This window comes from Melanaphis sacchari, unplaced genomic scaffold (assembly GCF_002803265.2).
Source record: "Melanaphis sacchari strain LSU unplaced genomic scaffold, SCAv2.0 Contig147_pilon_pilon, whole genome shotgun sequence".
In the NCBI taxonomy this organism is placed as follows: domain Eukaryota; kingdom Metazoa; phylum Arthropoda; class Insecta; order Hemiptera; family Aphididae; genus Melanaphis; species Melanaphis sacchari.
In genome coordinates, this window is record NW_020270641.1 from 38,163 (window position 1) to 55,745 (window position 17,583).

The 17,583-nt window shown below is 23.6% G+C and overlaps 1 protein-coding gene across 1 annotated transcript; it reads left to right on the forward strand.

Annotated features, from left to right (window-relative positions):
- The first annotated feature begins 10,769 nt into the window (after positions 1–10,769).
- On the forward strand, positions 10,770–16,729 carry LOC112591915. Its single transcript, XM_025335856.1, has 4 exons — positions 10,770–10,895; positions 10,959–11,022; positions 11,101–11,253; positions 16,680–16,729. Exons 1-4 carry the CDS (start codon positions 10,770–10,772, stop codon positions 16,727–16,729), a joined length of 393 nt encoding a protein of 130 aa, XP_025191641.1.
- The last annotated feature ends 854 nt before the right edge of the window (positions 16,730–17,583 follow it).

Sequence of the window (17,583 nt, forward strand, 5' to 3'; positions counted from 1 at the left end):
TTTACCCTGCATTTGTATCCCATTTTATACTGAAAAGGTACATGAATGGTTAGGTGCTTATACATAAAAACACACTCCTACGCAATGATTAAGTATATTATGACTCCATGTTTGATATTTTTAGTAATTTTCAATCAAGATTTTATTCATCACTATCCAAAATATAATTGTTTATGTTTACAATATGATAATTATATTTTTTTTTACAAGTATGTTAGTTAACATGTCATGATAATTAGTTATGTTATTAAAATGCATAAAAACTATAGAAAGTATGAAACATTAATATTATAATATTTAATTTTACATACAAGTTTTTTTAAATTTATTTTATATTAATTAAACATTTTGAAATAATATATTTTGTACTCAAATACATAATATAAACTTCGGCTTAAAATGGTTTTTTTTTTTTTTAGTATACAATTATTATTATTTACATAATTTTAAATTGCTGTAAATTACAAAATTAGTAATTAAATATAAAACACATTTTTATTATTAAAAAAAGCTAAGGAAAAATAAATAACATATAAACATTAGCTACATAAATAAATAAAAAGAAATACATAAAAATAGTTAAATTTTATTCTATAAAAGAAAATTAAAATAATATTATAAGGATACTGACCTATTCATTCTTTAAGTATAGATTTAAAGTATATACAATAACAAATTATATTTTAATTAAAATGCATATATACGCAGAATAATTCACTAAGTATACTCACCTCTATTTTTTTTTTATTTTTTTTTATAATTCATAGAGGTTTTTAAATATACTTAAAGATTATGTTTTAAAATTATTGAGATATTTTATACTACTTAGGAAGTGTCCTGTGGTGATTTAAATATCTGATTTTCAAAGTAGAGTCCCCTTTTAAAAAAATGATCTAAAGGTTATTGTTTTTGAAAACTTTGTCTTACTTGTATGATATATCGAAATAATTCAAAATTTGAATGAATTATATGGATGTAGTATTATTCAGTTTAGTATCTATTATACATAGATAATTTTTTTCAAATTATAAATATTGATAAATTAATATAAATTATTAAAATTTTCAAATCTTCTTAGTCTCTTTATTTTCAAATCTATTATAATGGAAAAATAAAACTATTATCTTAACTATACATAGTTAATGAACTTAAAAACTACTATAGTTTGAATTTTGATCTTAAAAAATTAATTCTTATATAATTTAACAAATGGATGAGGAAAGGGGGAATTTATATTTATATTTATATAATTTAATTTATAAGCAGAAGTTTTTATTTCTACAAAACTCTCCGTAAGGCTTAAGACGTAAGTAATATACCAAAATCTCAAACATTTAAAAATATGGTTTTTATGTGTATTTAAAAATTTCAAAGCTCAAAATGTTAATAAATAGTTTATTAAAAAAAAAAAAAAAAAATGAAGGTGAAAATGCTCTATTTGATGTATTACTGTTAATTATAAAATAATATCATTATCACCAATTCTCCTTAAAGTAAACATACAGCATACTCATCCTTGTATTCATTTGTTTTCTATAAATATGTATATATAAAATAAAACATACCTTTTTCTCGTATGTTAAAATACACTATCCCCTCATATTTTTAATACTTGAGTGTTACTTAATTTTATTTTTGTATTAAGCCAATAACTATACAATTGCATATACATGAATTTTCGATGAATTTTAATTTCTAGCATTCAACTTGAATATATTTATGTTTATTAATAGATATTATTAATAACGAAATCAAGAAAAAATAATGAACCAAATTATTGTACCTCTGGAAAAATATTATTCTATTGACTCGAAGAAGAAAAAAGGGTGAACATGCTGGCTCTGAATCACTCTATATATAATAATATATAACTAGTTGTTTTTTTTTTTTTTATATATAATTTACTACGATTTATTCAGTACATCGAAAAATGTATTTTCACAACTATGCTAAATTTATGGATAGTGAAAAGATTTAACTCTAAAAAACTTATTTAAATTATTTCTTACTATATTCTTAATTAAAATCGTTAATAGATTTTATTCCATGATATTACTTATATCATTATATTATTTTTGTATCAAATTTATCTGCATTATTTGAAAATTAAATTAATTTAATGCAATTAAAAGATTAGAGTAAAACTTACAAGTTATGTAATTTAAATAATGTATTTATATTGACGCATATACACTTTAAATATTATGAACTTTAATATTTTAAAGTTTACTATTCGTAAACATTTGTTATATATTTTAATATACAAAGTTAATATTGAAAAAAGATTCCAAATTTACATTTTACATATAATGAAATTATATTCTTATAATAATATATTCATAAAGTATATATGTTTAAGTTATATACACTTATCGATCGTATGTAAAATTGTTAGATATTTTATTTATCAAATTTTAAACGTAGCCAATGAAGAATAAGCATAAACCTGTACAAAAATAAATTGGAAAAAATAATCAAATAAAATTACTTTATTATATTTAATAAAGATATAAGTATAATTAATAGGGTGGATATTTTTTTTCTTCATAAACATTAACATTATTTTACAAACTGCAATTGTGATAGAACGGTTAAAAGTTTGAATTGTATATTTTTGTCGAATGAATATGGAAACACTTGTTAGTGTGACTCGACAAATTTGAATAGTAAGTGCATAGACAAGATCTGTTATAAATGTGTCGAAGAATTATGTAAAGTTATACGGATGATAATCGACTAATAAGTGGATTTTGATGATGGGTTATCTTTGAATGAAATGAAAGGTATTCAAAATGAGTGCAAAACGATTGCGAACGTTTTACCTTTTTTATGACACGATAGCGAACGGATGTTGTTTATCAAAAAATTTGTTTTTTTAGCTAAATAACGAACGATTGCGAACATTTGTATAGGCTGTGTTGCTAATTTTATGATTTTGAATATGTTTTATTTTGTAAATATAAAATTAGATCCTTGTGAATTTTATAAATTATAATCATTATAATTTGTTAATGTTGATTCAATTTTAGATTTATCTCTTTTGGCCATAAGGTTATGTAAATTGTTTTGATAGCGTAATAGCAATAAACTCTTAAACCTACTATTAAATTATTAAAAAAAAAAAGAAAAAAAATGATAATTTAGTAATTTTTAATTGATAAACACCAAATTTGGAAATACCGCATAATTTAAGGTAGGTAAAAACGTTCTCAATTGTGTTACAGGAAAAGGTTCGTTTGCAATCCTTCCATTCGCAATCGTTTAACACCCATTCAAAATAAGTGCAAGTTATGTGATGAGGGCAAATTTGATGGAAGTCTTATTTTTTCTCAAGAAAACACCATATGATTACATTTCTTTATAGTAGCTCTATAAATTAAGACATTATAGCTTAAGTCAAAGAAATTGGTGAAGCAAGTAGAATTAGGAGTTGGCTTTTTTATTTTTAAAGAAGATATTGAGTCAAAGTTTCTACAATTCCAAAGTTTAATGTTTCTAAAGAACGTTAAACTTCAGACTATCAGCGTGGAATAGTTTAAACTATTATTAATCTAAACTGAGTAGTCCTTTGATTATATTGAAAAAAAATTATAAAAATGATTTGAACTATTAATTATTTATTTTATATAGCAATCAGACTATAATTAAATCATGTCAAGAAAATTTTGTAATCATTGAAACATTTTTTAGTGGTCATTATTTAAATACAAAATTATAGTATTATACTTGCGTAAGTATCAAAATAAGTTATAAAATATCGAAGTTACATGTTTAAAAATAGATTAGTTAAAGAAAAGGAGCTATGTTACGTCTTCGGGAGAATTTTGCAAATATTCGGAAATTTACTGATAGCTATTGCTTACTTAATCTAAAAAAATAAGCTTTTTAAAGTAAGATTTGACCTGTAGCAGATGATAATAGCGACTGGGAGAAAAGAAAAGCGCTTCGTGTCTTATTCGGTAAAATGTATGTTTAATTGTTCTATTAGATTGTATGGGTTTTCATAATATATTAATAGTTCTGCAAATGTTTTATTTATTAGTTTAACTATAACTAAATATAATATACATATAAAACACAAGTGAATAAAAAAATAATAATAAATGTCATACTTGCCAGGGTTTTTTTTGACAGAAAATTTTTGTTAACACGCAACACAATTTTAAATTGAAAAATAGAAACTGAGAAGTAAAACGAAAAAATAGTACATTGCACTTACACATGAATGGGTAGTTGTGTGGATCAACATTCGCAATAATAATCAAAATAATAGAGTTTGACAAACAATAAAGTTTTTTGGAGCTCAATATGTTTTTATGAAATAAAAACTAAACAAAAACAATAACCATAAAAAATAAGTGTAGACAGGATACAGAAATTGGCCGTTCACTAGATAGATACTTGTTTTGCTTTGCTCACCACGGTAATAGTGCATTGAATTTGCTATAAGAAAATTTAATACCGATGGTAATAGATTCATCTAGTTAAAATAAAAACAGATATAAAATTAAAACTGAGTTCTGTACAAACAAAAGGGCTTAAGCCATTTAAGGTATTGTTAAAATGTACCACTAATATCATATAATTAAATTAATTATATTCAAATAGAATAACTTGTTTTTAAAATATTCGTGATCTAGAAAACAATTAATTTATGATTAAGAACTGTCAATTAAAATCTTAAATGTTTATCAAATAATAATTTTTTTTAACAATTTATGTATAGAATCTTAACATTTAAAATTTCAATGTATTATCTACTTAAAAAATTGTATTGTTTTCTTATTTAATGTATTGAAAATTGATATACGTTTGCAAAAATAATACAGTGACTTACATAAGTCGTACTCAATTGCTTTGATTATTAAGTGATGACTAGGGCTGTGAATTTAATGCACTAAAAAACCTTAAAAAATGCATTAAAAATGCAATAAAATATGCACTTAAAATGCAAAATATGCACTTAAAATTCAAAATATGCACTTAAAATGCAAACATAGGAATATAAAATGCCAAAAATTGTAGTATAAAGTTAATTTAAAATTGTTTTTAATTTAATTTTTATATTTATATTAATATTAGGTACATGATATTAAATATTAGTACAAAAAAGTGTTTATTTAATAAAAAAGTTAAAAAATTTGACATGATATATACAGTTTGTGTAAAATAAAAAAAGTTTTCAAACAAGTTAATTGACAGAATTTGGTTAAAAATACTAGAAAATTAATTAAAAAAAGCAAAATATGACCTAAAAATGCGAAATAGGGCATATATCAATTGCACCGATCGATATTTCAATGTTATAAATAGTTTATGTCAATTGCGCCGATCGATTCTTAAATATATTATTAAATAAATGCGTATAATCCTATTTCTATTGATTTCAAAACTTACAGATTAGCATTATTGTATATATTTTGGTAAATAAGGAACTTACAAATAAGTTTTGTAAGTATGGTTTTTACGTGTTGTAATCTAATAAGTAGATTATCTTTCTCTTATATCTATATCATAGCCCATAGGTACATTTGAAAACCATTATATTTTTGTTTATTGCTGTATAAATAATTATAAAAATAATATAGTTAATATAAATTAATATTTAATTAATATAATATAATTATTATAAAAATTAGAACTAACCAAGACAGTTTGTGCCATTGTCGAATGCTCCGGCGCAATTGATATACTTATACCTTTTAATTATACCTTTTTGATACAGGCGCAATAGATGTATACTATACAGGTAGTGTTCCAAATCCGGCGCAATTGACGAACTCTGGCGAAATATGACCTAAAAATGTGAAAAAATGACCTAAAAAATTAAAAACGTCAAAAAATGCAAAAATATGCAAAATAAAAGTTTCATAGATGGATTCGTAATTACATAATTCAAATTATGTACTTACAAAGCTATGTTTTACAATCACCAAAAAAAATACACTTTCCTATAAATTCACAGCCCTAGTGATGACATTAGTTATTTGACTGATAGATGAGTTTTTATTTTTTGAAACTCTGTATCGTAATAATCATAAACATCATTTTAATTAAAAAAAAATTAAGAGCAGTAACATTAAAAAAGTATTAATTCCCATAATATATAACATAATTATTTTTTTATTTAGGTACCTATTATTTCCACATGATTTTATTGTTATTTTTATCATCATTAATATTTTACATAGTCTTATTTTATTTTAATTACTAATTTTTCAATACTTATCTACTGTTATTCAATGTTTTAAAAATGATTGTGTATTAAAATAGAATTATAATAATTATACAATATAATATAAATTATTAAATATTTAACATAAATTTGTATCATATATTTAACTGATTTTCCTAAAAATATCCAACAATCTTCAATATAAAAAAATCATCATGTTTAAAACAGTAAATTTAAGTTCTAGCCACCTGGGACTTTCATAAAAATTTGAAAATATTTTCAAAGTTGTATTTTGTATTGATAAGACGAATGTAATCAAAAGGCATATATACAAATATTCTGTCAGTGTTGACATATGTGATTCATTATTTTTGTTTGTCATCATTATTATTATCAATCAAAATAATAGCAAAATTATAAGATTTTTGAGTACCATAAATCGCAACGATTTTTTTTTTTTGGTAAATTGATAAATGATTAATATGATTTTGACATATAAAATAAACAATAGTAATAAAGATATTTTTCTCGATAAAAATATTATTAATTTTTTGTAAGTTATATGATATTTAGTTGCATAAATATTATTTATTTAAAAATATTTCCGTAAAACATTTAATACATTTAATTAAAGTAATATTTTGTTGTAGATATCAAATAATAAATAGTGTGAAAAAAAATATTCCGAAAAAAAATTTATTTTAATATAGGTTGTTATATACATTAGTATTCATAGTAAAATATTATAGAATAAGAAAACTTTTATCGATAAAATATAACATTTTTCCTTTAAAAAAAGCCAATTATTCTATATGTGTTAATAGGAAACACAATAATAATAATCGAAAACAAATGTGATTAAAAAATCAACACATTATTCGTTTTCCTAAAATTTTATGATTGTTATTGTTTATTATTTTAATTAATATAAACTAAATTTTCATGATTTAAAATTTTTTTTTTTCATAATATTATTAAAATTTGATACGGTAAAGTTTTTGTTTAATTAATTATTATTAAAACACATGAAAGTATTTATATAGGTATCATAATTTATTAATATAACCTATTATTGATCGAAAGGTTTATTATAAATTTACCTAAAAATTTAGTTTACCGTAGATTTAATTTGCCTACATGACGATAGTTACATGATAATAAATCAAACAACGTAATTAACCTACTTATAAATAATGTTATGTTTTGTTGTGAAGTTATTAAATTATTGAAAATAACATTGTTCATAGTGATGATCCAAAGTCATAAACTATGTGTGTTATTTAATTATCCTCTAGAGTTTAGAGAATAAAATATTTTATAAATTATGTATTATATAGCATATTGTTATTTATTATATATACTCATATAGTTTTATTATACTACAGGTTCAAAAGAAGATTTATTAAAAAAAAAAAAAAAAATGTTTTTTGATAATAAATAATAAGTTATCGTAAAATTTATGATTTTACATTTAATTGTTAAATTACATTTTTTTATAATAATTTGTTAATTATGTTCTATTGTTTATATTTAATTTCATATTTTCATTGGAAAAAAATAATATATCACTGGACTTCAATGTGATTATTTCTAGACGTAAAGTAAAATATAATTTGATCAATCATACGTTTTTATCCATTTAATAGTAATACGTACCTATACAGAGTGTCTGTGTATCATGAATCACGATGGCGCCATAAGAAACTAATAATTACCTCACATCAGTCCATATCCAAGTAGCATAAAAGTGTATCATTTTCAAGGTTTTTATTGAACGAAGATTAATTAATCATATTCATTTTACAATTGTAATATAGCAAAATTTCTATCAAAAGGTTAATAAAACCCAATTGAGTATGGTTATGACCGTTTTAGCAAATTAGTAGCGTATCAAAAGAACGCTATAATAATATTTATACAAATGCGTCTAAGCGTAAAAAGTAGCATATCGTCACCAAATTAGGTATTCTCATTTTACAGTATCCATAGAATACAATTGTAAAATTTTTATAAAATATAAGCAAATATATTATGAAAAAATTTAAAAAAATGATAGAATTTCAATACTTAACGTAGTTAACATATATTATGAATATTTTATTTAATTTTCATAAAGTATTATAGCTATTTATTTGACAATTAATTATCGGATAAGTAAATAGATATGATAATATGATGGTATTAACTTAATTAATTAAAATATAAGATGTAGAAATGAAAATAGCTAGATAATGAGATTGTTCGAATTAATGAAGAATATTACTGGTATGATAATTGATAATAGACTGTTTAGTATGATGGTGACATCGTAAGAGTTTAAATTATGACAAAAAAAGAATGAATCTTAATGGACTGATCGAAAACAGAATATCATGAAATGAATGAATACTTAATAGTAATAACCAATGGCTAATAACCATTGATTATTTTATTTTAATAAAATACTTCTATTTTTGTCAACAAATAAATTTAAAATTTTGTTGTTTTTAATATTTGTTGATATATCTTTATTTAATATAGATATATTACTAAACCTGTTATGAAGAATCAGTGTTCTCATCCAGATTTTAATTTTTCTTGTAGCAGAGAAACTTTTCTCACAATTATCTGAGCTGATTTGGATTGTCAATGCTATTTTTAAAAAAACTGTTCAAATTAGAAAAAAAATAATTTGTTTTCTGAATTCTGACAAAATTGTTATGACACATATTAAATTAATATGTACATCAGACTCAATATTCTATATAACAATATTTTTCGTCACTGTCATTTCAGAATGAAGACATTATTTAGACACATTCATGAAAGACTAAAAATATAAAAAGGTAGGTAAGTAGGTACCCTCTATTGTACATTAGGTCAGTGTTTTCCAACCTTTTTGTAATGGTGACCCATGAATTTACGCGATCCACCCCAACCAAAACTAAAAAAAATTTTTTTGTATTGTACTGAACTGCCTGATAGAACTGGTTGACTGGTACCCCAATGGATGTGGTTTTACAAACAAAAAATTTATCTATTAGAAAAATTTAAACTTATTATACATTATATAAAATTTGAGTATAAAAATGTTAGACATTTTTATTTTGACCTATTATAATACAAAATAAATACAATCGGGGTATTTTATCGACTATTTATCTTCTACACTAACAAAAAAAAAAAAAAATACATATTGTTGTAAAATTAATATATTCTTTGTTCTGCTCAAAATCTAAAATAATAATTAAACAGTATTAATAACTCGAGATATGTTGGTTCTTATATTGGTCAACCACTATCTGCAGATATCTACATAGAAAAACATAACGGTTATGACGTGTAAAATTTTTGTGGCATCATATTCACGTGTACAATATTTATGATAATTCAATAAAAAAAAGTAACGCGAATACCTATGGATATAATTGTGAACTAATAAAATTACCAAAGGATATACAATATTATTAGTACATGTTCTATTATCAACAGAATAATATAATATTATATCACGATGGACAATCTGGACGAAATTATCAACATTTAGTTTGCCAAACGTATAGATTTATATCTAATTGTTGAGCCTGGAACGATAAATATTCGCGGTCGAAATGTCTACTATATTGTTTTGGCATTCATTCTAATCTACGTATATGTAAGTTTGATAATATTTACTACTAATTGTTTGTATTATTGGACAGCCAATGCCCAATATAATATGTCATATACATGGATGAACTCTGTAAAACGGAAAACATGTTGTTCATAATCTACAAGATGTGGATTGTTAGCCACCACTCGAATAAAATATGGAGCTGCCTGTCGATCACGTGGTACGGTTTTACATAATTTGGCTTCAGAATGAGACATATGAAACACATAATGCGTATTTTATTATATTTACCTTTATCGAAATGATTTGCATGATAAATGTCATAAAATGAGTCAAAAATAAAATTTAAAAGTCTTATACCTTTTCAAACTGTATAATTTTAGAAGTTACTGTTTGTATAGTAACATGGTATTAAACACGCTTGATAATAATATAGAATTATACATCAAAGGGTAAAACCAGTGTAAAGGGCTATAAAATATTGTTACAGTAGTTGATGGGTATGACAACTGTTAATATTTAATAAGCTTAATATTATATATAAATAGAAAAGTTTCTAGAAAAATAAAAATAAAAATTGTGTTGTCCTATTCTATATCACACAATTGGTTAACATGTTTGTGTATTACGTGTATAATATTTAAAAAAATTAACTGAAAGTGACAAATTTTAGCATAAATATAAAAAACATACGACCGAAAGCTAAATATTATTATTTTTTAAAGTATACTTGACTATATGACGGACTTTAGAGACGAAAATAACTATGTTTTTAAAATTTGGTTGACTAAACGTATCGGTTTATGTAAAATGTTGGATTCCGGAACTATATAATTTTTGGGTCGAAATGTCTACAATATTGCTTTTACATTTATTCTGATGTACGTATCTACAAGTTCAATAATCTTCACTGTTAGCTGTTTGTACTATTGGTCGGCCAATATTTCTATTTGCTTAGAAGATCTCTAGAAAGTGGAAACCTCGTTGTTCATAATCTACAAAATGTGGGTCGTTATCTACCATACGAACAAAATATGGAACTGTCTTTCGATCACGTGGTATGGTTTTACATCATTCGGCTTTGGGTCGAAACATATACTGAATCATTGGCGAAAACTTTATATCAAGGTCTTCGCAATAATAACCATACTATATGCAACGAGTCCGTCTATTTCCACGTGCATTACATAGGCATTCAGTAAAAGTTTAACACCGGTAAACAATCGTGACGCTAAGGTTAGTGATCACCGACAAGGTATATTAAACGCCTATATACTGGCATCTGATGAAACGTACAATGCAAATTATGACTGGTTTATTTTTTTTTATGAAGCATTGATCACCTTTCTTGTAGTATTGATGTTTAAAATATACGATGTCCTTTTGACTACACTTTATTTTAGTATTTGCGGTCAGATGCACATGATTCGCTTTGCGTTCGAATCAGTTAGATATAAATCGATTCCCAATCCTAATTTCCCAATTGGTAAGTACGAATTCTTGATAAAAATACGTGTCAAAATATTCTCGAAGAAATATCACAAAATAATACCGCTTAATAAATATAAAACAATGATAATAGTTGAAACTTATCAGGAATTATTGCTCTGATTAAAAAGAAAGGTTTTATACGTTATTATATTAAGATTACTCATAACTGATATTCAAAAATATCAACAAATATTTATTATTTGTAGTTTAATTATACATTAAAATCATAAATATTCGTTTTTTTTAAATAGAACATTTTGACTCAACATTACAAATAATTTATTACAATCATGAATTATATGATTTTAATTAAAAGTTCAATATATGAAGAAACCAACATAAGTATCAAAACTCAGTTTGAGATAGCATTGTATTTTAATTAGAATTTTAATGGCGATAAATATATGTTAAAAAAAAAAAAAAAAAGATCTCATTTAAAATAATATTAGCTTATTTACCTTATTACGTATTTCTGTGATAATTTTAAACTTAACACTTACGATATACTCTAAGAAAGGTTAGGAAGTATCTCAATTAAACAACCAACTCATAGTATATTCATATTATATGAATAAATAATAATATACAGCCGACGGTAGTGCAGGCACACAACACCGAGTCGCAACGACTAACATTTATATGCTATTCAACACCGCCAGGATTGGAAAAAAAGTCTTAAGACGATAATAAAAAGAATAGAACAAAGTAAATAGATACATAATGACATGTATATTGAGTGGAAAACAAAAATCCAACGTTATCATACTAAGTACATTAGTAAATCAACAATGCTCGTCAAAGCCGACTTTACTGCTTTGCGACGACAGACAGCAGATCTGTAACACACATAATAACAGACACTATGTGAGAGTAGATTTCTGTAATATAATAAATAAAACATGTCGAAATGTATGATCTGATAGAACATTTTATCAAACTTACCTCATAGATGAGGTCCAATAGTACAGTTACTATCGTTCGTTCTTATCATACAAATGGCACACATACAACTTGCAAAAAACACGCTCTACGCGATCGGGCACCGTGTGAACGTGAAAAACACAAAATCGAGTGACATTAAAAAAAAAATCAACAAAAAACGTCGAACGGCTACCTGTCGGAAGCGACGTTTCGTGAACGCGAAAGTGAACGCTACGGATCGAAACAGTGGACGAACCGCACACGTACTGCACAAAAGAGACGCGGTCTATGTGATTAAAAAACGAACGTGGCGAAAAAAAATACAATTTAATATAATACAATTTTTTGTTCTGGTAGCCCGTATCAAAAATTTGTCATTCCGCGAATTATTAGTAATTTTTAATAAAAATACGCGGAGCGGTGAGTGCTTCAGCTTTCCCAAGTACCCATCTTTCTCTCTTTCTAAATTCATCATTGGTTACCATTGATATTTGTTATGAAAATAAAGTAAATATTTATAGTTCAGAATGTATAAAATGTATACAAGTATTTTAATATTAAAATTATTTTTCATATAAGTTCAGTTTTTCTAAAAATAATATTTAATTAAATCATTTAATTTTTATGTATATATTATGCACAATATTATTTGCTAAAAAAGGAGTGTAAATATTAATGTATTACGTATGTTGTACAAGTATTACATTGTAGCAACCTAAAGAATTTATTTAACATACTTATTATTTATAAAGTTTTTTTTAAATAAATATTTTTTTATATTATAATTTTCTAAAGTTGAAAGTTTAAAATGAATGCAATTTTATGTATTAACTATTCTTCATTATTACAAATGATTTTATTTTTATTTAAGGCACTTGAAGCGGAAGTGATGTAATCTTCTACAAATATAAATAAATGCATATTTAAATGTATATGAAGATAAAAAGTGTTATACATGATGAATTCCGTCATTGATGAATGTCTGATTTTATTGATTGTGTTTTTTCTTCAAAATTTGGGATGATATTCTTTATCCACACAACCCTACCTGATTTTAGACACGTTTATGGCCTGCGTTTTTTATTTTTATTTGTCAAATAATTTAAACTATATATTGTACAGAATTTTTTTAACCTTTGTTTTTCCTTTAATCATGCATTTATTCGAACTCTAATTTTTAAAAATTTTAAATATACTAAAAGAACTTATTTTTAAATACTTGGGAATTTCTCTACTATTTAAGAAGAGTTTCTTTGTGATATAAACTTCTGTTTTTCAAATGAGAACTTCTTTTTTACTGTAAATTACTAAGTGATTAGTAATAATAATTTTTAAAAATAGTTTCATAAAATTTTTTTTTTCCAAGAAAATTAACAATCTATGCTATATGCACAATAAGAGAAAATTATAAAATACATGGTAAAATTTCATAGGAAGAATGCTTTCCAGTTATAGAACCTTCTATGACGGTAGTTTATACATTCATATGTTTTTTTTTAAAAAGAAGATCTCGACACCATTGTTAGTTTAATCGACGAATCGGGTTGTTAAGAAAACTCGCAGTAGAAAGACAGGTAGGATTAGAGTGGTAATGGAGTTTACGATTGAAGTTTATGTAATTTTTTTTTGCTTATTGGTTTATACTTTCTATATGGAAATGATTGTGAAAATTATTATTTGAAATATGCCAAGGTGTTAAAGTAATGAAACAAAGAAAAACAGATTGAAATGTCTGAATAGAGTGGGTTTGAACACTTTAAAAAATATATACAATAGAACCCGTTTAATACGCTCTTGCATAATACGGTTTCCTGTATAATACACTCATTTTCACGAGTTCTTTGATTTTGATAGTGATTAACATATAAATAACTCCGGATAATACGCTTTGTATTCCCGAATAAGATGCTCTATGTCAATGATGAATGTAGTATAAAATTAATAATCACAATAATGTACAATATGATTATTGATTTAATAAGGCACCGCAACTTAGTAGATAAAAACTTTGACGTGTACATACCATACAATTAGGATGAGCTTTTTATATACACTACTAATCACTCGTTATCTCTCCGCAACAAAAGCACTTGATTATGTACACGAACTAAGAAGATTAATTGAATTTTCTGTCTATGCAGATGAAACACTACAAAATCTTAATTAAGTTGAAAACTTCCTCTGCTCAAAAAATATTAAAAATGAAAAACAAATAAAAATTGAAAAATTTTTTAACGTAAAATTAAGTATGTAATTTATAGGTATATATGTAAATGTAAATTATAGATGATATTTAATTTGAAATAATAAAAATACAATTTAATAATAAGTATATATGTATTAGTATACTATATTTGTAATAATAATACAATATAAATAAAAAAATTAATATTGTCATCCACAACAAAAAATATAACACAAGTAGACATATTACATTATGGCAAAAAAAGCAATTAAATACAATGTAAGTTGATTTATTTTTTTAAATTGTGATTTGATGCCAGTTTTACATAACTATATCTATTAATTTTTTTATTTAAATAATTATCAAAAAATATTTGTTATACATTTTTTTTTTGATTTCATAATTTTTATTTTTATTTATTCTATTATTGTTTTACTCTTATTATTACATAAGTATCAGTTAGTATCTTTAAATTTAATATATGAGAAAACATAAATATATTTGGATGTGCTTTAGTGAATTGCGTGTTAAGTTGGAACGATTTATAACTGTTAATTGTTCGTTCTGATGAAATTGAAGGCAATGTTTATATTTTTATATTAAATTTTGACGTTTCATCAATATAATTGTCACATAGATAATCATAGAACTTTATTAACCTTACGTTAAAATTAATATATAAAAAATTTTACGGATTTGAAATGCGGCGCAATCTATAAATTTCTTACAAGGTAAAAAGGTAATTTTGGCGCAATTGATTACGCCAAATTATTTAAAAATTCCAAAAATTTAATTTTAAATAAATGTATTATTGAAGAGAAACGGGGATGAGCATGCTTTTTTACGGTAATTAATTTGCGTATCTTTTAAATAAAAAATAATACAATTTTATATTAAAAAATCATTTGTTAATTAAATTATTAATAAATGTATTAAAAAATATATATAATACGTTTTTAATGTAATTAAATTATTATTTTAATTCATAAATAATATGGATGCAGTTAATTAAAACAGAAAAAAATTAAAAACAACTTATACGTTTCTTATATTGTCATTAAATTAAAAATTTTTCAAATTTGTGTTTGGCTGTCTTTAATTTGATGAACGTGGTAAACGAAAATGGCAGAGTTATCTACTGCCATCTTTTTCTCTTCATTTACCTATATCAAAATTTGATCGTTAGATGGTGCTACCATTCACGATTTTTGGTTTAATTTAATTTTCATATTGCCGATAGCCCTGAGGCTAAACTATAGAGTTTTAGTTTTACTTGTGATTTGACGACCACAAAACTTAGTAAATTAGATCTAGTTGTAACTTTAGGTAAAATAATTAAGAAAAACAACTAATAAAAGAAAACGTTTTACGCAAAAATAGTTTTTGGCAAAATCAATTTTCTTAATTTGTTAACAAAAGTTTTTACCAAATGATAAAAATGTTCTTTATACGATATAATTTTTGAAGTATGTTGATTTTTTTTTCTTTATCCATTTATAAAATATATGTGAAATTTTCGAATATTTGTTGATAATAATAATTAATATTGATAAAATTAAATATTCGACTAGCTAAAAAACATAATATTCTAAGGTGGTATTGACCCAAAAGTTTATAATAATAAATTATATAAATATATACAATTACATTAAATGTTAATTATATAATTAAGCAATGTTTTCAGTAAAAATTTAATCTTCTAACCGTTATACTTATAGAAAATAAATTTGTTTTATAGTCATATCAAAATTAATATTATGAAAAATGTTGGTACCACGTGTATTTTAGTTTTAGTCCATAGAATGGTGTAATTTTATGACGTCATGTTTAAAATGTGACTTATTTTTTAACATGGAAGTAGTAAAAGTTTTATGCTATATTTTTTTTATAAGAAAAAAATGTTATTAATTGTGTTATTTTATATTTTTTAATTAGTAATTACATAAGATAAGTACAATGAACTGATCGAAATTACGAAATATATGATGTTATGTAATTATAATATACCAATATAGTTGTATACTTTTTATGTCACACTATTGAATATCTTACGTTGAATAATAAATTTTAAGTGATATCACTATTATTTAAGTAGACATGTAAATTTAGTTTTTATATAAGTTATCTATAAATACACAATATTAAAAAGTTAAAACTAAGTTTTTGAAAAAATCATAAAAAGAACAAAAAAAAAAAAAAAAAAAAAAATGATTTGAAATTAGCCAAACTATTATTTGTTGGTATTTTTAAATTTATTATTAGTATTACTGTTGTACTAAAAATTTTTAGAATTCCAATATTTGTCTTATTGATAGGAGCTGAAAGTGAAAAAGAAAGCGAATATTTCTTGAGAAATATAACATAATGATGAATAGAATAAATGAACACGTTGAGACAATCATACCATATTGGTGAAATGAAAACGAAATTATGTAATAATTACAATCAGCGATGTGAATTGCGTAGTATATAATGCTGTTATTATGATTGAATTGAGTATAGCTTCGTTGTGTGTATTCTATTATTTGACCATATAATTTTGACAACGGATGTTGTGTATCATTTCCGAAGCATTATTATCCTAGAAGAAACTCCTCCTTTATTTTGATGAACACCAGTGCAAAATGTGTAAAGGAAAAGGGTCTAGTCCTGTCCTGTGGTCCAATGACCTGACATAAACTGACTTATTACTATTTCAGTTTCTCATAATTTCATCGTTGCTTATATATTTTGATAAAATTATATTTTAGTTTGAACATAGTAAGTTATTGTTTGATTGGTAGGCTGACATTGTATTATAATATACAAAATTATTTTATAAATATATTTAATAACAAATGTTATTAATTGCATTATAAACTCATAGTATTACCGGGGGGTTTAAATTTGATTTGAACGATAACGCAAAGAAATGTTAAAATATTTAACAGTCTTCGATTAAAAAAAAAGTTTTAATTAATAAACAGACATTTTTCAAAATTAAATTATCACAATAGTACAATTTTAAAACTAAAAGACTGTATTCGATATTTTTTATCACAGTAATGTGACCGTTATATATTTTTGAATGTTGACGGACTTATTGTAGAATAATAAATTTATTATTGATTGTTTTTGACATAATACTATGTTATCTCCAATTTTTGCCATCATTGTTTTTTGAAATGTAGTTTGTGTATTAACAGTAGACATATATTATGATAACGTCTGAAAAAAAAA

Coding starts and splice junctions, on each gene's coding strand:
- LOC112591915 (XM_025335856.1), top strand. CDS start 10,770: ATGTGGGTCGTTATCTACCATACGAACAAAATATGGAACTGTCTTTCG. Junction 10,896..10,958: donor GGCGAAAACTTTATATCAAG/GTCTTCGCAATA, acceptor TGCATTACATAG/GCATTCAGTAAAAGTTTAAC. Junction 11,254..16,679: donor CAATCCTAATTTCCCAATTG/GTAAGTACGAAT, acceptor TCTTATTGATAG/GAGCTGAAAGTGAAAAAGAA.